Consider the following 24,048-nt stretch of genomic DNA (forward strand, 5'->3'; position numbering starts at 1 on the left):
AATGGCTTTTCATTTGGGGCATTACAGTAATAACTATTAGGCAACAGGCTGTACAGTTCCAGGCTGATCATGTGTTGGGACTCTGGGTGGGTGACTGCTTGTATGATTCATCAGCTCAAAAGCCTCCAGCCAGGATTTATAATTTTTTTTAGCTCAGTCAATATATTTCCAAATATGAGCCTTTAAATGAACTCACTGAAACATTCTATCCTCAGAAGCAATCATTATTGCTTATATTGTTAATCTCATTTTACTTCATTATTGACACATGTGGAAGATCATGGCACTGTGAGTCATAACTCTCACCATCGTGATGGAGTTGCGAGTGTGGGGGGCTCAGATTTTGCTATTTTTAGAAGGACTCTCATAGGGTTCATCTCGTGGTTAGGCGGCTCGATCTGTGCCAGCTCGATCAGTGTCACCCCCAGGGACCAGATGTCTGCTTTGTAGTCGTACGGTCTGTCCTTCGACGTCTCACACATCACCACCTCGGGTGCCATCCTTACATATAACAGAAAGAGGGAGAGAGGGGAGTTTATTAAATTGAGCATAAAGAAGCTTATTATGTGCCATATTCACAGCTCTGTTCTTACGTAGTGACAGATCTCATGATTCAGTGCAAGACATGATAAATTGAGTGACTAACCAGTATGGTGTTCCAATGAAAGAGTCTCTTCTCTGAAGGGTCTTTGTATTCTTTGCAGACACTCCAAAGTCAGCTGAGAAGAAACGTTTATCAAAATTAGAGACATACAGTATGGCTGACAGCAATATGCAATAAGAGAGACAAAACACTTAAAAGACAGTACACCCAAAAATGAAAATTCTGTCATTAACTACTCACCATCACGTCGTTCCAAACTCGTAAGACCTTCGTTCATCTTCGGAACACAAATTAGGAAATTTTTGATGAAATCCTAGAGCTTTCTGACCCTGCATAGACAGCAACGCAACTGAGATGTTCAAGGCCAAGAAAGATAGTCAGGACATCTATAAATAGTCCATGTGGCATCAGCGGTTCAACCATAATGTGAGAATACTTTGTATGTGCAAAGAAAACAAAAATAACTTTATTCAACAATTTCATCTTTTTTGTCAAGCATTGTGGTACTCTCGTGGATATGTGTCAAAGACTAACACAAAAGAGTAGAAATTATTGAATTAAGTCGCTATTTTTGTTTTCTTTGCACACAAAAAGTATTCTCGTAGCTGTTATGGTTGAACCACTGATGTCACATGGATTATTTTAATGATGTCCTTACTACCTTTCTGGGCCTTGAACGTGTCAGTTGCATTGTTGTCTATGCAGGGCCAGAAAGCTTCCATATTTCATTAAAAAAAAAAAAATCTTAATTTGTGTCCGAAGATGAACAAAGGTCATACAAGTTTGGAATGACATGAGGGTGAGTAATTAATGACAGAATCTTCATTTATGGGTAAACTATCCCTCTAAAAGCTAAAATGGACTATTTCATGACCTTTCCATGACCTTTCCAGATTTTTCAGGTTACTGGATAATATTTTTTTTTAATTACACAAAATATTTGAAAAAGAAAGTGAAATAGAAAACTGAAATTAATAAATACATTAAAATGCTATACATACATGTATTTCTTGAAAATGTATCTTTAAATTAATAAAGCATTAAATTTAATATAAAAAAGACAGTTTTTAAGCAAACTTCATGAAGCTATTACCCAATTTGACATCTCCATCTGATGTAAAGAGAATATTTCCAGCCTTCAGGTCCCGGTGTATAATCTTATTCTCATGGAGGTAAGCCAGCGCCTCCAGCGTCTGTTTACACACAACCCGGATCTGAGGCTCTGTCAATGGCCGCTCCAGCTCTGCAGACACACACATGAAAAACGGGTGTAAATGCTGCTAAGCAAGCACACTTTATCAGCTCTTTTTATTAGCAGTGATATGTATTTAAGCTAAACTAGACAAATAAACTACAATGTAACAATGACAAAGGGCTATGGGTCATATTAATAGACTTATTCTCTGCTGTTGTTATTGGCTGGGTAGAGCACACAGCTCCCCTGTGACTGAAGCAATGCGAACAGGTCTTTATTACAACAGCGCTGATGGGATAGGCCCTCACAGAACAGACAGAAGGCAACAGAGGGAGTCATAACAGCACAAACAGTGAGTCAACAAAAGCATTTCCATCATAAGAACACCTCCTCACCCCAACACCTCCCACAGCAACACCTCTTATACAGGCTAAAAGTAGAAAAGGCCAGATTTTCATCACAGCAGACTAAACAGTCATAAGAAAGAAAGAGGTTTTATTCTAACAGGGCATTGTTTACAGTTGCAAAATGGTTTTTCCATCAACTATGGTGATGGGATTTGTGATTGGAAACAGCTTTTGTAAACAGTACGGATGACACTATACAAGAAGAAGGGAAATGGGACCATTTTTTAGGCATTTATGCATTGTTTTTGGCTGAATTAATAGCACGGAGAGCCATGAAAAACTTGTAAAATCTATTTTGCTGACATGGCATGTCACTGAAAATATTTGATCCGTGCAGGGACATTTCAACAGCGCTTCCAACCAACACAGAAAAAGGCTGAGTAGATTTAAAAAGAGCCTAACCACTCCTTGAAATCTGACTTTGATAATTATATGGCACAGTCCAGTGGCAAAAATGAGCACAGTGTGCTGGTGTGCCAGTGAGGTCTGGAGGAATGGAATATCATCGCACAGTAGAACAGACTCAGACGACCACAGTGCTTTCTATTTCCTTCAATTAAACAAAGACCATAAAACTTACCCAACATCACAGCATCTACCGCTCCCCCAGCACAAAACTCAATGAGAATCTAAAGGGGAGAAAGAAAGAGATCCAGAAGATGAATGTACGAAGAATGACACCGATGCTACAGTTTGCAGACAGAGTTTACTCTATCCCCCGGTTTCACAGACAAGGCTTAGGTCTAGTTCCAGACTAAAATGCTGGTGCGTCTGGGTTTAACGGAAAGAAACTTGCACTGACTGATCTTAAAATATGCCAGTGCCATTGTTTTGTCTGAAGATGCACACCAGTAGTGTTTATCTAAAGCATGTTTATAAAAATTACTTAAATGTCCTAATTGAACTATGGCCTAATCCTGGTTTAACCTAAGCTGTATCTGTGAAACTGGGCCTACAAGTAAATTTATATCATGGTAAGAGTTTATCATATCACAAAGCACATTTTCCTCCGCACTGTAATCTTTATAGTTGTGATGTTGACTTCCCTATTGTCACTGATTTAGAATGATTTATTATAGTTATCATCCTTGGTGTGAATAGGCCTTAACCATAACCATAAACTCCATTTTGTAAGTGTAACATTTGAGGGCATGTACCATTCTGTATTTTTTTTTTAAGTGCCCCTATTATTGATTTTTGAAAATTACCTTTCATGCACTGTGTAACACAGCTCTAAGTGAATGAAAACATTCTGGAAAGTTTTAAATCTGAAAGTGCTCCATGAATAAAGTTATTGACTTTTGAAAGAAAGAGTCAATCCCGAATCATGAAAGTCGTTTTTAAAACAAATTAAGCTGTTTCAAGTTGATGTCAACATGAAACATTAGCATATTACCATGCTAATCACACATTAGCATGTTATGTGTACAGACCCGGGAAACTGGGAAAACTTCATTTGTGTTCTGAAGATGAACGAAGGTCTTACAGGAATGGAATGACATATGAGTAATTAAGGACAATTTTCTATCCCTTTAAGAATAACTGTAAACTGACAGTTGTGCAAATATATCTACCACAATATTTGAGTACATTATGTGCATTTTATTGGTTTGTTCTGGCTAATGACTTCCTAAAAATCTTACAAAACCAAGGTACTCAGAATGGGTAAAATACAAAAAGCCTTTATTTTCTCATGGCTATAATGTTTAAAATGACTTCCCTTACAAACCTGTTCAAAGGTCTTTGCTAATGGCCCTCTCAGGTATCATTAGAACAACCAATGATGAGATGAGAGCATTTTGTGAAATTGCTAACATAATTACTAGTTTTATTAGATTACCCAAGCATTCACTTATTTTGGGGTATACTGGATAATGGCATCCAACAGCAGTGCAGTCATATATGAAACGTAAACCTCTGAGTGAAATGATAAAAGCATTATGTAGTATAAGTGGTCGCCATCATATTACACTGACCACAGCAGCTGGTCGTTAATACACCACCTAAGTTAACAGGTGCTGCAGGAAATCAATACAAACCTTATATTACGTTATCACCCATGAGAGAAGAGTGGAATAAGATGACAGGGAATTACACAGTCACATACGCATCTCATCTTAAACTCAGAGAACTTACAGTTTATTAGACACACCGTTTCACTAGACTGGAGAGCTTCAATTCTAACACACAATGTTAACTCACCCTGTGTCTGAATTGTGAACACTGAGAGGAAGCTGGAGAGTGACAAACAACTGACTGCTGTGCAGATTTTAGGCAGCTTTCTATGATTATGTTACTCATCTTACACTGATGTAGGAATGAGCTCTCAACGCATTAAGCAGCATGCTTGTTCTGCTATGAGCATGCATTCATATCTCTTGATTAGCAGCCAGGCTAAGCAGACTGGACTTGCATCTAATTAATTCATGAGCACTTTCTCTGGTCATTTGAAATAGGCCATTATCCTTCTATACATGCCAACCGCAGAGGGAAGGATCATATGAAACCATCCTGCCGTAATTATCCTGGGAGCTCTATGGCAGAAAAACAGGATTCACTGACACTCTTTAGACAGGGATGAATAGAGAGGTATAATTGTAGACTAATATGGAGCTGTTAAGCCTTGCCATTATAATTATTCAATAATAAATTATGAAACATGAAATCAGCAGGTTTATGAATTGTTAAAGAAATCCTGTGATGTGCTTCTGAATACTGCTTAGAAAGAAATAATATGGGGAAGGACTTGATTTTATCCACTAGGCTTAGAATGGACAACACAAAAGATTTCATTTATGGGAAAAAAAAAAAAAAGTAAAAACTCAAAATTCAAACTATGGCATATATATGTAGTTACAAAATCCAGAATAAACATTATGCTTCTTCAATAGTCTCTGCGTATGTGAGAAACACTCAGCAAGACCCAGTTTGATTTGTGTACAAACACTTCTTAACCGACAGCATAGTGCTACTCTTTGATGAGTAAGGCGAGAGTGAAGTGTGCTCTCACTCCTACTCCTCCTACAGAGGTCAGTGTGTGTGTGCGTGTGTGTGTCTGGCTGCAGAACAGCCAAAGTAACCAAACCCCTCCTGAAAAGAGTCACTCACCCATAGTTTGCTCTCATAATAGAAAGCATCCAGCAGTTTGACTATATACTGATGGTCACAGGAGGCGAGGATGTCGATCTCCACCATGTAGTCTTCCAGCTCCTCTTCGGTTTTGGTATCGATCACTTTAGCTGCAGCCAGGATCCCGGTCTGTTTGTTTTGAGCCTGTGATAAAAGCAACCAGTGGGAAACATTCAACAGGTAGCAAAGGCATACAAAGGATTCTATGATGCTGTATGGGCCTGGTATTCAAACAGCAGCTCATGCAGCACTTTAATGTGAATGACAGAGGCTTTCTCTTCATTCTTTAACAAATCTTCATCTGTACTGAACTGTTAATGTCATTGTAAGTCATATATCCATGATGCAGTGGCAAGGATACATAAGGGTCAGGGGTGGCACTAGCCTACTCAGATTGAGAGCTGGTCCACTCAGTGTATTTATATAAAGATTAAGTAATAATATTCTGCTGGTGAGTGCTAGTGAGAGATCAATCCATTTGCGACTTAAAACTTCTGCATGCGACTATAAAATAAAAGTATATATTTAGTATACTAAAGATATAGTATATAGTATATATAGTACACCAGTGGAACTGCTCTGATCAACATATTTATGTTTGCGCTGAGGGGAGCTTCAAATGTTTCTATGTGGTTTTGCAGCACTGAGTAATGTATCACAGACATACCTGTTGATTTCTTGAACACAATGTTAATTAAAATCCACTCACTGCTCAAGACACCAGCGTTTTGTTCAGTGCCAAGTTATGCAACCTCACAAATCCTTTCACAAACAAAGTGTAGACAGGGTGTAAAAAAAATAAGAGATTCATTGTGCAGTGTAGAGAGCTTTGTTGATTATAATGGAACTTTGTGAGACTGCAATTAACTAAGATGAGTGACAGCTTCTAATGAATTTTAAGGGAGTTTGTAAATGTAATATTGATTTAATACAATAGTTCAATAAACAAGAAGTTAACCTTAAGTGACTTGCATTGTCTGACTATAACACTATTGCCTGATTTTGCTCTCTGTCATCAACGAAAATATGTTTCAAACAAAGTCACAGTTAGGCCACCGTGTATCTAATCTAATCTAGTGAGTCAATGATTCAATTACCCATTCATAAAAGACCTGAATAAATCAGCCGTTCTAACGAATCAAATGAATAAATGATAACATCAGTGACTTGCCACCTTCTGGAAGTTTTTTTATTTTTAAAGTATCTGAATTTAAATTATGCATTTAAGAATTATGAATTTAAATAAACTCAAGCCACATCTGAGCCTCATTAAACATCTGAAAATACATCTTGCGCCTCATCTGTAGTACAAATTAATTTTGTTAATACATTTGATTGGTAAGTCATTCTTCTTATGCTACTTGTTCTTATTCTGTTGTTTTAAATAGAAATTTTAAAAAGCTTATGAATATAATTTTTAAAATTTTACGAAAAAGATGACAATAAATGGCATTACAAAGGTAAAAAAAAAAACCCTGTAAATCACTTTACCTCATAATGGGAAGGCTAATTTGTGAACCTGGATTACAAAACCAGTCGTCAGTAGCATGCTTGTTTGAATCTGGAACAAATGCTCTAAATAAATGTGATCTACTATGGTTTATTAATGTCTGGTAAAGCTACAAACCAAAACGCCACCCAAAAGCCACATATGTAGCCTATACTGCTTACATGTACTTGGTATTGTTTGGTCTCTACCTAAAACAATTATGCTTGTTGTATTCTGCTAGTTGAGGCATATATTTTCAACTCTTTTTTTTTTTTTTTTTTTTCATCCCAAACGTCATTTTTAGCTGCATCTTTATTTTTCTCTCATTGAGAGCATGCTGGCCTATTTCATCAGTTTTCACTCACTTTCACCAATGTCCACTCGCAGACAACCAATCGGACACAATCAATAATTTTAAGCTCAATTTCGTGGGTCTCAGTCTGAGACTGGCCACACAGCATTTGCTAAATGTTTGAGGCATATGGCACACCAAAAGGAAACACTTCCACAAAGTCTAAATCTGATTGGCTGGCTGTACTGGATTTCTAGGAGCCTAGTGTGTGGCGATCCTTAGTGGTCTGCCAAGAAACAAAGCCATGTCCTTGAAGACTGTGACAACAAGCACCTCACATGAGATACTTAACACTGGATTTCAAAAAGTTTGTGAAGGTGAACGCCGGTCTGTTACTGTAGCTAATCATGACATTGAACAAAACAATTTGTTATTAGTCACTTTTTTAAGTGGCCATTCGTTGCACTTATTATCATCTCATATTAAGTTAAAACTGTTAACTTGACCTCTGAACTGTCTGATATATTTTGCTTTGTATTAATTTGTTACTTCAATTTAAACAGGTATTACTTTAATGCCATGATATGAAATCTCAGTATCGCTTTGTGGTAAAAGGAATATCAAATAAAGCTATCAATAAAGAGAAGGAACCTTGGTGTAAAACCTGTAATTCAGAGCTAAAATGACTGAGAGAGCAACAAATTCCTGAATGTACCCTGAGATTAGTCTATTGCCTTTGACCTAATTCATTACAAAAGCACTTATTCACAGCTTTGCTCCAACAGGGGAGACATTCAGAACGAAACCTATAACCATCAAAGCCCACTGGCCTTTCTTACAAATTCACTGGTTACAATACTCTGCGATTGAGAAATAAGCCAACAGATATCACGTTTGTAACTGCTTAATGAAATTCATGGAATAAAGAACATGCGACATGTATATCTATGATAACAAAAAAACGGAAACGTCTTGAAAGAGATTAGCCCCTCCCTGTAACCTGCAACTGACACACATCAGCAACCCCATCTAGTCTTCAAAAAAGCAGAAGAAAAAAAAAGGAAACAAGACAGGGTTACCTCATCTAGAGGCGTGCCAGAGGCTGTATGAGGAAATACATATCTCCACGAGGCTTTGAGGTCATCCCTACAAGCTACAACACAAAACCAATTACACTCTTCCAGTTGTGTTAAGTGTTTGCATTAGCTAATCATTCCAGAATATTCTATTCAAAGAGGAAGTGACTAATGGCGGGTGTAACGTGTTATTCCATTCAAACTCTTTCCATCTATGCCAAGAAACACCGTTTCTATTCTGGGATTAAGCTCTTAGTGTTTACAGCTACCCAAAAACACAGGGAAGCAAACAGAGAAATGGTCAAGTGTAAAATGCGTGGGAAAAAAAGTCTTCTCTTTATTTACCTTTGTACTACTTAACACCTGTTTCTATGCTCAAAGCAACAGGAAATTAACACAGCATATGCATATCTTAAACACCTACAAAGGAATTTGGTTTCTATTATTGTTACACAGAACCAGCGAGGCTGGGTGGGTCACACTTGTCATACTTCATCAAAAGAGTAAATAACTGTCACATCTTTTGTAATACCAAAGAGAAGAATACACACTGACAAGTTAATGGAAAACCGAACTCATTGTTTAAAGAAAGACTAAAGACAGGTCAATAAAACCAAAAAACTAATTCAGGTCATGAAAAGCTTAGTCAAGCAAAGCTTACGTTATATAAGCACAATATAATGAAGTAGCAACACGTCTTTTCTTACATACTGTGACGTACATAACTGTAACAGATTATCTAAAAAGAAAATGTGTGGCGGTGGATCTATCCATTGGTTGTTGATTAGATTTTGAGATTGCAGCTTGCAGTGGACTGTGGAGGTGCAAGGTTTAAGCCGACTAAATGTGGAGAATTCATGCCTACGTCACCAAAGAGAAGTCTGTTGTTTGTCACCAAAGAGAAGTCTGTTGTTTGACATTTTAATGAAAGAGGACATATGAAAATCTGACTTTTTCTATGTTTAAGTACTATAATTGGGTCCTCCGTGCATCTACCAACCCAGAAAACTCGAAAAAGGACAACCCAGTAATTTTGTTTTGCCTTTCTCTACAAGCTTGTGAAAAAAACAGGCGCTCAATATTCGCTTAGTGACGTAGGAATATGATCTTATTATTATTACAATAATATTAATATTATAATATTATTAATTATAATTACCACCCCTAATCTGCAATTTTCCACCCACGGTGTCACCTTTTTGTTTTTGCAAATTCCTTCCCAGCTGTTTACCTTCACAGACATAACAAACTGTGTTTTTAAAACTTATGTGCGTTTATACACTTTTGTGTATTTGACAGTTCATGTGTAATAATACATGAAAGAGTTAGTGCCGTGTGACAGCCGCTTTCTGTGTGTGCGCTTCGGCTGTGTGCACTCAGAAAACAGTATATCAGAAGTTTAAACTGATATGTCTTTAAAACACATGATTTCAGCACAATAAACATTATAATTAAAACCAAACTGATGTTTTTTGGCAGAGTGTCTGAGCTAGGAGCTGTAAGGGCACAGCCTTATTCTAGAAAAGGGGGCAGGGAGCAGCAGCTCATTTGCATTTAAAGAGGCATGCATGAAAACAGCGCATTTCTGCCTTCACTCAAAATAAGCATTTTCAAAAGAATATAATAAATGATGCGTGTAATATTTTGAGCTGAAACTTCACAGACACATTCTGGGGACAACTGAGACTTATATGTGACCCTGGACCACAAAACCAGTCATAAGGATCAATTTTTCCAAATTGAGATTTGAACATCATCTGAAAGCTTAATACATAAGCTTTCTATTGATGTATGGTTTGCTATAATAGACCAATATTTGGACGAGATACAACTATTTGAAAATCTGGAATCTGAGGGTGCAAAAAAATAAAAATATTGAGAAAATCACCTTTAAAGTTGTCCAAATAAAGTTCTTAACATTGCATATTACTAATCAAAAATTAAGTTTTGATATATTTACAGTAGGAATTTTACTAAATATCTTCATGGAACATAATCTTTATGTAATATCCTAATGATTTTTGGCATAAAACTATGTATTTTTGGCTATTGCTACAAATAAACCCCAGCGACTTAAGACTGGTTTTGTGGTCCAGGGTCACATATTACACGTTATAAAAAGAAGCATAGGTCTCATTTAAATATTATGAGGTCAAATGGAGAAAGAAAGAAAAAACACACCTGGATGAACTGTTCAAAGTAACATCTATAGCATGCTTTGACAAAATAGATAAGGTGAGGTGTCATTTCATGCTTGCTGGCTTGGTGAGCAACAAATCAGTTCTGATCTCATAAATACACATATTAAACTTGTCAAGGAAAACATGTAGGACGGGGTTTGATTTTATCCATCTGGAAATGACCGAATGGTGGGCGTTACATATCAGAACGGAGCCATGTTAAATACGAGTTTGCTATGAAACACTGCCTGAATAGCTCTTTGTCTACTGATTAATATATCCAATAGCCAACATGGCCTAAGTGATGTCCCTGGACAAGGAAAGTTGTTTCAGGGGAGAGTTATTGCATTCAGATTAATGATTACTAGGACAAACAATTGTTTTCCCTTTTTCGAATAACATAAATCTTTCAGTGTCTATGAATGTGCATTAATTGTATGCAATAAAAATGTTTTAAAAATGCACAACAGTACACTGTATCTCACCACAGGCAAGTAAGGGGGAATAAAAAACAGTAAAAAGAAAGAAAAACAGCAGTGAAATTCTGGTAAACCACACAAGTAACAGATGTTTATCACTGAGACCCACACCACTAGCATCACTGCATGGCTGCTAATCTGAGGCAGGAAGACACTGCTGATTCACCCTCTAGATCAGCATACATTCATTCACATGCAATGTTACTTTTTCTTTGGGCAATGTCTTTATAAACAGAATAAAATGAGTTATATTTCCTCACTAATTTAAAATAAGAGGTCCATAAACTGAACACACCGATTATAATTTGCAAAAGGTTTTGTATAAAAAAAAAAAAAACAGCAAATTAGCCTAGTCTTTGAAAAACAAGGCTAATCTGACTGCATATCGACCCTGTCACTAAAGATACCTCAGAATGCATTTGTACAACTTATTTAGTATGTCACACCCAACATGCAGTGTCAAAAAACACAATGCATTCCATAAACGGGAGCAGTATGGAAACATTCTCAAACAGATTAAAGCCTGAAGCAGAGAATGAAAGGAATGGTACAAACTGTGTGGGGTTACAACTACAACTGGTCCTACTGCATCAGCAAAAAAAACATAAACTAGGTATTCAAGATTGTAAAAAGATAAAATAAACTTTAAAGATAAAATAATAAGTTTGAATCTCTTGTCTAATTCATGCTCAATTACGAAGGGAATGTCATTAGGTCTAATATACATGCATTGTATGATGAAGTTGCTTAATGAAATCATACAAAATGGTTTCTGCCAAAATAACAGTTTCTACAGTTATTCATACTACTGTGAAGCCACATTAAATACGGCATCTACATCAAAAAAGTGTCACAAACTATAAATATCTGCAATTGTGCATGTTATTTTTGTTATGTTTCTTTTTTTCGTAATCCTTCCAAGTAACATCACTGACTACCGTATTTTGGCAAACTGTGGTTACCATAGCAAATGTTTGCAAGTGCTGCTGTCATGCGTTACTAAAGCTTAAAGGGGAAGTTCACCATCACTATTCAACATTTCTTTTGTGTTCAACATTAGAAATAAAGTCCTACAGGTTTGGATCAACTTGAGGGTGAGTAAATGATGACAGTTTTCATTTTTGACCTTTCAGGTCTCATTTTGTCAATCTGATGATATGCACCATAACGTGCAGGAAACAGGCTGACAGAAATGAAGAAATGCATCACCCTGTTTTAAAGAAAATGTCAGTGCATGTCACGTTATCATCATATGGCAATGAATGATAAGAAGAGACTTCCATAGAAAATCTATCGAACAGAAAATTAGATGTTAGAATGACTCTCCGCCACCATTCACTTTAATTGTATGGAAAGTAGATGCAACTGAATGGTGACTGGTGCTGTCGGGCCCTCACAACATCTCCTTTTATGTTCCACAGAAAAAAAGAAAGTCATGCAGGTTTGAAATGACATAAAGGTAAATGATAACATTTGGATTAAATCTTTAAGAGTAATCAGTAGAGCTAGGGAAGAATACAAATACACACAGGTGACACAACCACCTACTGGTTGATATTTACCTTGTAGACTTTCCCAAAGGCTCCATCCCCAAGTTCTCCCACGATCTCCCACACCTCCTCTGGGTTGATGTCTCTGTGAACGTGCTCATACTGTTTCTTCTTCTTCTCCGTACCCAGCTTAAATATCTTCCGAAAATTGAAAAAGGACATTTTCTAAACGCAATCTAAATTACTATCGGTAAAAACAAAAACAAAACAGACTGACACGACATAAAGTGTTAACACTGTACTAAACGAATCACTTGGGGAGTTGGCTAATGGGCTAGCTGTGGATGATCGATCCTCAGCTAACTCATGTAACTAACTATACAGTTGCAGACAGCTCCAAGTAATCCTGTCAAAGATGGCGAAGATATTAGTCTCTCTGGAAGTGACAGAGATCAGCCTTTATGTGGCATTTCGCGTCTCCATAACAGTGAATCATCAAGGCGAGCGACTCCTTCCACCATACAGGGATGGAAAAGTAACAGTCCACTTCCTCAGCTAGCTTCACAACGGCTACATGTGTGTGATCCTCTGTATTTACCTCACCCGTTTAATAAAAAAAATACAGCCTTGTAGTCAAACAAGCATCGAGTATTCAAATATGTCGTTTAAAAAAAACACTACGGTACAGTAAAATCCATAAGGGTGGAGGCGAATAGGTAGCTAGCACACCATAAAAACGCGGAGCGGATGCTGATGACCAAACTCCTGTCTGAGCTCAGTCTACTCCTCACGGGAGGGGTGTGTTTTACAGCTCAGCCAACCAAAACTGTTTCGATAAAACCGATTAAACAAACCACAGAACGCCAGCAGGCCAGTGGACACCGCTCACGGTGTTAAGGAGGACGTTTGTCGCGCCTTGAGCAACGGTCGCTTGGGTCTCTCGTGACTAACTTCTCGAGGATGTTGCGGGAAGACTCGAAGCGCGTGCGTTTGGATAGGGAAAGCGCGTACCCGGCTGCAGAAGACTGGCGCAGGCGCAGTGACTGCTGGCTGGGTAGCGTTCTGACAGATGGTGGGGGATTCGATTCATTCCAGTGAATCGATTCTTTTGAATCACTCAACTTCGCTCAATCTTCCCTTTAGTTCATTCAGAAACGACCTTTCCCAGTTCATTCAGTTTGTTGACGAACAAGACTCATTCAGCGAAGTTCAGCTTTGAATCTCGTTCGGTGAAGGGGCGTTTTCGTTCACTAATAAGGTCCCCTCACAGGCACTTTTTCAAGCTCGTTCTATAATCAGTACCTGAAAGCAAAAAAACACGTCAGTGATTTTGGTTTATTGACAGTTTAATGAATAAAGGCTCACTTTGACATACTTGCGAAAGCACTTGCTTAAGTTGAATGAATGGCCATACACTGACATCTACTGGGGTAAATAGGGTAATGCAGAAGTGCCACACCTGGAAATGTCACTCATGTAGCCTACTCATAAACCACTGCTCTTCTGTTATTCCTGAAAATGGAGAATGTGGATCGAATTTTGTCTGAAAGTCCCTCTATTGAAGAGCTGGAGGATATTTTACACGGGGGTCAGCTATCCTGTAACCATGTCGATGAAGTGTGGCCTAATTTGTTTCTGGGGGACATGTAAGTGCATTTACAGTTTAAGCCAAAAGCTTACATATACCTTGCAGAATCGGTTTTTAGCATTTTTGTGTATTTGAACCCTTTTTAATAATGACTGTATGATTCTAAGATCCGTCTTTTCACACTGAGGACAACTGAGGGACTCATATGCAACTATTACAGAAGGTTCAAATGCTCACTGATGCTCCAGAAGGAAACACGATGCATTAAGAGCCAGGGGTGTAAACTTTTGAACAGAATGAAGATGTGTACATTTTTCTTATTTTGCCTAAATATTATATTTTTTTACATTTAGTACTGTCTTTCAGAAGCTATAGGAGACACTTACATGTTTCTCAGAAGACAAAATAAGTTCAATTTACCCTGATCTTCAAACTCAAAAAGTTTTCACCCATTTCGTCTCTTAATGCATCGCGTTTCCTTCTGAAGCATCAGTGAGCATTTGAACCTTCTGTAAAAGTGGTAGTTTCTCAGTTGTCCTCAGTGTGAAAAGATGGAAAATTATAGTCATTGTTGAAAAGGGTTCAAAAACATAAAAATGCTGAAAAACCAAAGAATTTGTGGGGTCTGGAGGATTTTTTTTATATTTACAGCGGTCTGTTTAACTGTTCAGGATAAACAAGGGACTCATTAACAACTATCACTAAAAAAAAAGCAAGAAAAAAAGAAAACAACTGTTGATCATTCAGGTAACAATACAGTATTAAGAATCAAGTGTATGTAAACTTTTGAACTGAACCATTTTTATAAATCAAACTATTATTTTCTCATGTGGACTGTATGTAAACTTCTATGTGAAATATCTTATTCAGGTCAGTACTAAATACAAAAATAACATGCATTTTGAATGATCCATCTTATTTTGGTAAAATAATTAACATTTTGCAGATTCTGCAAGGTGTGTGTAAACTTTTGACTTCAACTGTATGTGGGATTCTCTTCTCTTCTCATTCATCCTTTATTATGTTATTCTTTCATATACAGGTACATGTCTCACGACAGATATGGCCTGTGGAGACTGGGTATAACTCATGTTTTAAATGCTGCACATGGTAAAATGTGTTGCAAAGGAAGTGATGATTTTTATGGGACAACCGTAAAGTACTACGGCGTGCCAGCAAATGACCTGCCTACATTTGATATTTCACCATTTTTCTACCCTTCAGCACACTACATCCATGATGCTCTTAGCACAACAGCTGGTATGTAAAAAACACAATTTACATTTTAAAAACAGTATGATATTTTCAGAATTGCACAATACTGGTTAGAATTTTTTTAAATTCATTTTAATTTTAGATTTTTTATTATTTATCAGTTAATAATAAAGAATTGATGAAGTATTGAAGCATCTCTTTTCAACAGCTAAAGTGTTTGTGCATTGTGCTGTGGGAGTGAGCCGTTCCGCTGCTCTGGTTTTAGCTTACCTAATGATATATTGCAATTACTCTCTGGTGGATGCTATCTTGAAAGTGAAAGAAAGAAGATGGATCTTTCCAAACCGAGGATTTCTGAAGCAGCTGATAACTCTCAACAATGAATTAAACTGCAAGGCACAGTCAGAGTAACTGATTTTATTTTTTTCCACAAGTATGTAATTCATAAATTTGTAAATTATAAATAACATCTAATTACACTCAAAAGTTTTTGCAAGATTTTTAATGTTTTTAAAAAAGTGACTTCTGCTCACCAAGCCTGCATTTACTTGATCCAAAATACTACAAAACCAGTAATACTGTGAACTATTTTACTATTTAAAATAACTGCTTTCTATTTAAATATATTTTTAAAATGTAATTTATTCCTGGGATCAAAGCTACACCTTCAGCATCATTACTCCAGTCTTCAATTTCACAAGATCGTTTAGAAATCATTCTAATATGCTGATTTGCTGTTCATTTAATTCTAAAATAATACTAAAAGTCAGCTTTGAAATCACAGGAATAAATTACATTTTAAAATATATTCAAATAGAAAGCAGTTATTTTAAAAATCAAAAATATTTCAAAATTTTACTGGTTTTGCTGTACTTTGGATCAAATAAATGCAGGCTTGGTGAGCAGAAGAGACTTCTTTAAAAAACATTAAAATCTTACTTACCAAAAACTTTTGACTGGTAGTCTACATTTAAACAGTAGGCCTACCTCTAAGCATTATCTCTAACAACTTTTTGTCATACTTCTGTTAAACTTAATTTAATAAAATATGTAAGACGTCCAAAGCAATACTTGTACTATATATGGTCAATAAAGAGATAATTTTACATCTCTGTAAATATTCATTTCACTAATAAATGAATGAAGTATTTGTTAATATATTTTATTATTATTTGATAATTAATAAACAATATTTAATCCCTGACAACATTGGACAGAATTAAACCTCTTTATATGTTTTATATAATGTATCAAAACTGGATTCGTCTGAAAACGATTAAGGTTATGAATGTTTTAAGCATTTGAATCTTAAACTGAACTGAAGTAGACCTATGCAAATATATTCAAACCAAGCTGATCAGCAAACACTGTTACTCTGTTTCCCTCTTTGTTCCACTGTGTACAATACTCCAAATGTTCACCGATGTTCACGCAACACAATTGACACTTGTCCTGTTCTCTCGTCATCGGATGAATCATCTTCAAACTTAACTTGTGGAACAGACCACAATGTCCTACCAACGAAATTTTATAAGCTAGAATGGAAATTAACATGAAATATATCTAAAAATAGGCGGGTACTAAGTGTATAAATAACAATGAACAGATGTGAAAGCTTTATATTAAAGGTTTCAATGTTATTATCTAGGTTTAAACCCAACACGTAGTGGTGCCTGTTACTTTTTACCGCGCTAGACAGGATAGACCAATCAGAGTCATTTGTGATTACTGCCCCAGACATTTTATTTAATAATAATATAGTATTAAAATAAAATAGTATTATGTCGTAATATATTTGCCTTTACTGTGTGACTAGCATATATTTAACATATATTTGTCGTGTAAAAATATACTCAGTAAGATAAAAACATCCTACAATTTGAATGCGACTTAACTGATGTTATTGACTTTCTGAGCCACCGGGCGCCCCCTGGAGGAAGTGAAGATTTTGTACGGCATAGAAACAGTTAGTCGCAGTATGTGTTGTACGCACAGACGTCTGTCATCAGTGGAGCTCTGAGATGCTCAGTGGTATCGGGTGACCGAACAGCGTCATAAAGAGCACCTGTTTGCGTGCATCACGACGTGCCAAACCCGGTATGTATACTGAAGCCTCGGGAAAACGGCAGAAACACATCTTTACCGGCATAATAGTCTGATCTGGGTCAATTCAGAAAAATGACAGCTCAGAAAAACAAACACGGACTTCTGGCTATTAAAGAGTTGGAGAACATTCTGGACACATGTAAACTTGACCTAAATCCAGTCGACGAGGTCTGGCCGAACTTGTACATCGGAAACGTGTAAGTACTAACGTAATAAATGATCATGTGGTGATGTAGCTTATTATGTGCTTTATTATATAATAGTTTTATTATTATTGTTATATTAAAATAAGATTTGAGAATAAGCTGATCTGTCAAAGTAACTATTTGTTTGAGATTCAATCATGTACTGTGCATCCCTCTAGTGAACTCGATTCTGCCGTTAAATCACTTTTAATGACTGCCAAAGTGGTTGCCCTGTTAGATTACATAACACATCTTTCACCTTTTCTTTAGGGCCATTGCTCAAAATAGAAATGCTTTGAAGAAAATGGGCATCACTCATGTCTTAAATGCTGCCCATTCCAAGCAAGGCAGCATTGGGGACCAGAGTTATTACGGCAGTACAATTGTGTATTACGGCATCCCGGCAGAAGACTCTTCATCATTTGATCTTAGTGTGTACTTTAAACTGGCTTCTGATTTCATCCACAAAGCCTTGAGGAAGAAGAACGGTAAGTGACCACAGCCAGTGATATTAATGGAATGCAAAAATGCAAAACTTGGGAGACATTTGATGTTTACTTTAAAACTAAAACACTGATTTACACCACCAGTCAAAAGTTTTTGAACAGTAAGATTTTTATTGTTTTTTAAATGATTTTAATGTCTCTTCTGCTCACCAAGCCTGCATTTATTTGATCCGAAGTACAGCAAAAACAGTAAAACTTATTTTTACTATAAAAAACAACTGTTTTCTATTTGAATATATTTAAAAATGTAATGTATTCCAGTGATTCTGTGAAAATTCCAAAGCTGAATTTTTAGTGTCATTACTCCAATTACATGATCTTTCAGAAATCATCCTAATATTCTGATTTGCCTCTTAAAAAACATGTATTATTATTATTATGCTGAAAACAGCTGAGTAGATTTTTTTAGGTTTCTTTGATGAATAGATAGTTCAGAAGAACAGCATTCTTTTGTAACATTATAAATGTCATTATCATAATTTTTTAAAACAACCTTGCTAAATCTAAGTATTAATTTCTATAATTTCTCTGAATTGCTGAAAATGTAGTTTTGATGACAGGAATAAATTGCATTTTACAATATATTCAAATAGAAAGCAGTTATTTTAAATAGTAAAAATATTTCACAATATTACTGATTTTGCTGTGTTTTGGATCAAATAAATGTAGGCTTGGTGAGCAAAAGAGATTTCTTAAAAAAAAAATAATAATAATAATAAAAACTTTTGACTGGTAAATTGTTAGTAAGTATTTATAACCTTTATCTGTCCTAAATAACGCATGCCATTAAAACAAATTGACATTGAACTTACATGTTTTACATGTTTTGTAATAAAATTATTATGTTAAGCAACAAATAGGTCTGTTATACTGTACATGATTTTTTATGTGGTTTTTATATAATCTAAAAAAGCTACATTATCCCTTAAAAAGTTCCCTTTAAACTTGATAAAAAGCTCATCTTCATTCTGAAATGCAATATAATATCTATATTCAAGGCAAATCAAGTGGTTTGTTTCAATTATATTATTAGTCAGCTCCTGACAGTTACGGTGTCTTTTGTCCATAGGAAAGGTGCTTGTTCATTGCATCATGGGAATGAGTCGGTCTGCCACTCTGGTCCTAGCGTACCTTATGATGCGTCAGCGTCTTACTCTCCGCACTGCCATCCAAACGGTTGTACTGCGACGTGCAATCTATCCTAACAGCAACTTTTTGAGCCTTCTCCTGGATTTGGACATTCAGCTACAGAGGAAGCGAATGCTATGTCCTATTCTCTGACAGAAAAACAAAATGTTACGAAAACACAAATGCACATGTATTCATTTTATATAACTAAAGGGTGAGAAGGTAACCACCATTAGTATGTTTACATTATTTATGATGTGTATATATATATTGTTTCATAGTAAAACTTGTGCCTTTCAGGTTTAGTGTATGTATAGACCATCTTTGTACTTTTCCATACATTTACAAGGATATTAAATAAAGTTTAAGAATTTAGATATAAAACACTTTAATACTGACTTAAGAATTGTTTTTAACTTTTGACATTGGCATTTGCATAGTCATATTAACATGGGTGATTTTAAATGTGGTGTAAATGAAGCAAATGAGAAGTGTATATGATATATTCAGGTTGCAGCTCTATGAACCACAGGTGCCACATGCTTCTCACACTGGAAATAATATTTAACAATGGAGTCAGTATTCAGCATAGAATACTAAGTTAAGCAGTATTAAATGATTGAATTGTGGCTTATTATTCAGCTGCAGAGAAAACCCTCACTGTGAGCAGCATTCGCTTTTACATTGCTTTTGGCAGCCACATTTGGCGAAATATACGGGCCAAGCACAACACTCTTCTGTTGACTCAGTCCTAAAAGCCTTGTTTAAATGACTGAGCAGCGGTCGCTGATGTGATTTTAGTGCACCTTTATATTTTAATAGCAGAATAATGTGTTTCATTCAGCTCATTGATTCACAGAAGTTCCTTTGTTATCTCGGAAAACATTTAGTGTTGTATAAAGTTTTGTTAAATGCACTGTATTACATTTAATTGCACATTAGATTCTATTGACCATGAGCAGGATGAATTTTAAATTTGTTATACTGGTATCTGCCTATGTTAAATATTTTTTGAAAGTGTAACAACTGCACTGGTAGATTCACGTTCAGATGTTTCATAAAAACAAAGTGGCAAATAAAAAGTTCTGAAAGTTCTTTGGTTTTTGCTTTTACTTGTATACTCATAATAATTGTGAAAAACTAAATTTTTAAAGTTAAAAAAGCCACAAGCTCCTCCTCCTGCAAATAATAGAAATAAATGCATGTGTCAGTTATAAACTGTAAATGACCCTGTTTAGAATACGTCATCATTCATGTAGTATTGCTTTGTTTTCCCTTTGTGCTCTGACTTTTTCCAGCAGGGTGCAGTGCTGTGCCATGCAACGTTTGCATACGGGTTTTCTTCCAGCAGTGTAATCAGATTAATTAAAATCTTGCCGTTTTTTATGCTGAGTGTCCTTCCATAATATTTCCCTTTTTCTTTTTATCAGATATCCTTCATATGCTACAGGAACACAGGCTTCTTTTATTACCTTCAACCACATTAAAAGAAATCTAGATAAATAGGTTATAAATTCAACCCTGTTCTCTATCACTTGTCAATGACATTTCATCATGCAGATGTTCTTGAATATAACCCGACCTACCAAAACTGTTACAGAACAGCATTAACCCACAAAAACCTCGAGGAGAGAAACTAATTCCCCTGGACTGGCTTTATCCTGTCGTCACCCTGACAGCGTGACCTGCAGCTGTGCAGCCAGAGGAAGCAGGACCAACACGAGTCCCCGGATACACATCGCTTTCAGAGAACATTCAATTAAGACACTACTTTGCTTCCTGATTAGCTGCTTGGCATACACTGTACGATGATAAATCATGAAAGCAGTTGAGAAGAGAAACACAGAACAGACCCAAGCAGCTAAGCCAAATTTGTGTATATATTTTCAGCTAAGCTAAGTCATCTCCTGATTTGACTGTGGAGGAACCAGAGGCACAGAGGGGGTGATGCTGATGACCACATTAGTGTCACACAAGTGCTCTGGAAAGCAGATGCATCTGTACATGATTATATTGTGTCAGTGTTTTCTCATGGAAGACTGTCAAGCCTCAGATATCATGGATAAAGCAGCACAAACAAACAAATCAGCCCAGCAGCAACATATATTTTGGCTAACTGTGAAGAAACAGAAAGCATAGCTAATTTTTTTTTTTTTTTTTTTTACTTTTTAAGTACTTTTGAAAAAAGTATGTTATGCTTGACAAGACTGCATTTATTTGATCAAAAATACAGTAAAACTGTTCAACTCTTTTCCTGCCGAACGGAATTTTCCAGGTTTCCTTGTTCTCACTGTTCTATATTTGGAGGCGCTACAGGGTTGCCAGGTTTTCACAACAAAATGTGTTGATGATTGCATTATTTTCAATTTGCATATGCTTACATATAAGATCACTGGTTTCTGCGTCTTCCTCGTCTGTGTTTTTGATCGGCACATTCTAGCAGGGTTGCCAGGTTTTCACAACAAAACTTGCCCAATTGCTACTCAAAACTAGCCCAATCGCGTTTCGAGTGGGGTCCCCCTCCCCAATTAAAAATCACTTTCTGGGGATAAAATATATATTTTTGTCCTTTTTGTTCCCCTGGTAAATTGGCATTTCAGGGGCTAAATATAATGTTATACTGGGGTCGATTCAACACACGGACATTGAAAACAACCCGCAGAAACAGTGTTAAAGTAGCCCAATTCTATAGGAAAACCGCAGACTTGACAACACTGTGGCACTGTTACACTCCTATTATCGCTATTATCTTGCTATTATCTCCTGAATGAGTCTAGAATGCAGTGTTGCCAAGTCCGCGGTTTTCCCGCAGAATTGGACTACTTTAACACTGTTGCCAGAGGTTGTTTTTCATGTCTGCGGTTGAAGCGACCCCAGTATGTGATATTTGTCCCATTGGAATGCGAATTTTACCCAGGGAACCCGCCAAAAACTTGTACTTTACTCCACGGAACGCGATTTTTAACAGGACCCCCCTCAAAATGCGATCGGCTAGTTTTGAGTAGCAATTGGGCAGGTTTTGTTGTGAAAACCTGGCAACCCTTCTAGAATGTGCCGATCAAAAACACAGATGAGGAATATGCAGAAATGAGCAGTCTCATATGTAAGCATATGCATATGAAAAATAATGCAATCATCAACACTAAATCACATATAAATGAAAACTGCATAATGTTACCAAGTGAAATGTCGATCCAGAAAGTGGTAAACGACTGTGCAAACTCTGGGAGTGCTGATGGAAGCCATCTACTGCATCTTTGCTTTGATAATAGTACTGAATATGATCCAGATGTAGTATTTGATAAAAATGTGATTTTCTCAGTTTTTTCTCAAAATGTTGCTCTTCTTATGAAGCCTACCTACGTTCAAGTGTTTATAAAAAAAAGAACCTTAATGCTAGAATAAAGCAGATTTTTTTGTTTGTTAGTTTAAAAGTAGTGGGTTTGTTCTTTATTTTGACATATTGCATGTTCAGATATTCATAAAACAAAATATTCTGGGGGCCATGAAATTTTAGTGGATATCATTAAAAATGCTGGCGGTAACTAGCAACTTTTTTCAAAAACTCTGGCGGGCAAAGAGTTAATTGTGAAATACACTTCTTATATTTTAAACTGTGGTGAAAATAATGAATAAAATAAATAATAAATAATATATATATTTATAATATAAAAAAGAAATAATAAATAAAATAAGTCTTAAGTGTCACAAGATCCTTCAGAAATCATTCTAATATGCTGATTTGGTGCTCAAGAAACAGTTCTTATTATTATAAATGTTAAAAATAGTTGTGCTTTTTAATATTTTTGTGGAAACTCATACAGTTTTATTTGAAATGGAAACTGTAACAGTTTAAGTCTTTGCTGTCACTTATGATTAATTTGATTCATCCTTCCTTGATGACTAAAAGTATTAAAAAATATTACTGACCCCAAACTTTCAAACTATTTACTTTGAATTCAGGAAGTCTCCATGACGTTTAAAAAAACACAAAAGAAAAGCAGTCTGAATGATTCATGGATTGGATCTACCACAGTAATTTGAAACTGGCAAATTTGGACCACTTAATACAAATTACATATGCTGCTTTTCCAAATAAAGATTAAAGAAAGCCAAGCTTAGTCCCATGCACTTCAGTGTGTTATTTGATTCAATGGTAAAAACACACACACACACACACACACACACGCACACACACAGAAAAGTCTATCAAAATCCATGAAACATACTGTGTATTATTGTGATTGTTTTGTGTACAGTATGAGGTTTCGATAATAGTGAGTAATAAGCAGATCTTGAGGAGGAACAGGTGTATGTGGCTTTCACACCCAGGCCATTAATTCCTTTTTATTAGCTTCATAAAACCATAATTACTACGGGGCTCAAAGCTTATTTTACCGGCATGGAAAGAACAACTCTTAGTTAAGTCTTTTCCTGTTTTACACATATAGCCTAATTTACTGAAGCATTTGAGCACTAACTAAACACTTTCAGCTGGAGTGCAAAGAAGACAGCGTATCTTTGAGAGGGGTATCTGACACGCTCCAATTACCGAACATGTCACTGCACTTGCATGTGCAAAGATCTCACCATTTATCAAAGACTCGCCCTCGAGGCAAATGAAAGGAACATCTGGATTTCAAGAGTGTTTAACCTAGCAGCTGGCGAGACCTCATGAGATTGTGTGTATTTCCCTGCACAATGGCTCATGATAAAGACGTATGCATGCAATGAAAGCCGCTGATGACCCACCTTTACCTTCGTCTGCGCTGCGAGAGTGATTTACAATATTGGGAGTCTAGCCAAGATATACACAATATGTGCAGAACATGCTCAAAAGATCATTGTCTAGGGAAAGACAGTCTTCTAAAAGCAAACCTGACTGCCCACTAAGACCTGGAAGAGCTCTTTGTATCCAGGGAGGTTTATAATTATACACCATTTAAAAAAAGAAACAGCCTCCAGAGACATATCTGTGG

General features: G+C 36.3%; 3 protein-coding genes across 5 annotated transcripts in view; 2 read left to right on the forward strand and 1 right to left on the reverse strand.

Annotated features, from left to right (window-relative positions):
• The window catches only part of slka (STE20-like kinase a), a 33,510-nt gene extending 20,151 nt beyond the window's left edge, over positions 1 to 13,359 (reverse strand). For all 3 annotated transcript variants that reach the window (XM_051126980.1, XM_051126979.1, XM_051126978.1), the window contains exons 1-6: positions 12,414 to 13,359; positions 5,315 to 5,479; positions 2,787 to 2,835; positions 1,698 to 1,847; positions 647 to 719; positions 307 to 501 (exon numbers count right to left, since the gene is read on the reverse strand). In XM_051126980.1, coding sequence (XP_050982937.1) covers positions 307 to 501; positions 647 to 719; positions 1,698 to 1,847; positions 2,787 to 2,835; positions 5,315 to 5,479; positions 12,414 to 12,563 — 782 coding nt within the window. In that variant the 5' untranslated portion in view covers positions 12,564 to 13,359. The remainder of the gene's footprint in view (positions 1 to 306; positions 502 to 646; positions 720 to 1,697; positions 1,848 to 2,786; positions 2,836 to 5,314; positions 5,480 to 12,413) is intronic.
• Positions 13,360 to 13,792: 433 nt separating this feature from the next.
• si:ch211-223p8.8 (dual specificity protein phosphatase 13A family protein) lies at positions 13,793 to 17,375 on the forward strand. Its single transcript, XM_051126984.1, has 3 exons — positions 13,793 to 13,987; positions 14,972 to 15,189; positions 15,353 to 17,375. Exons 1-3 carry the CDS (start codon positions 13,860 to 13,862, stop codon positions 15,553 to 15,555), a joined length of 549 nt encoding a protein of 182 aa, XP_050982941.1. The 5' UTR covers positions 13,793 to 13,859; the 3' UTR covers positions 15,556 to 17,375.
• Positions 17,304 to 20,164, forward strand: zgc:153981 (dual specificity protein phosphatase family protein). The gene is made up of 3 exons (XM_051126982.1): positions 17,304 to 17,447; positions 17,706 to 17,923; positions 19,011 to 20,164. Exons 1-3 carry the CDS (start codon positions 17,323 to 17,325, stop codon positions 19,220 to 19,222), a joined length of 555 nt encoding a protein of 184 aa, XP_050982939.1. The 5' UTR covers positions 17,304 to 17,322; the 3' UTR covers positions 19,223 to 20,164.
• The last annotated feature ends 3,884 nt before the right edge of the window (positions 20,165 to 24,048 follow it).

This window comes from Labeo rohita, chromosome 13, assembly GCF_022985175.1.
Source record: "Labeo rohita strain BAU-BD-2019 chromosome 13, IGBB_LRoh.1.0, whole genome shotgun sequence".
NCBI classification, from domain to species: Eukaryota; Metazoa; Chordata; class Actinopteri; order Cypriniformes; family Cyprinidae; genus Labeo; species Labeo rohita.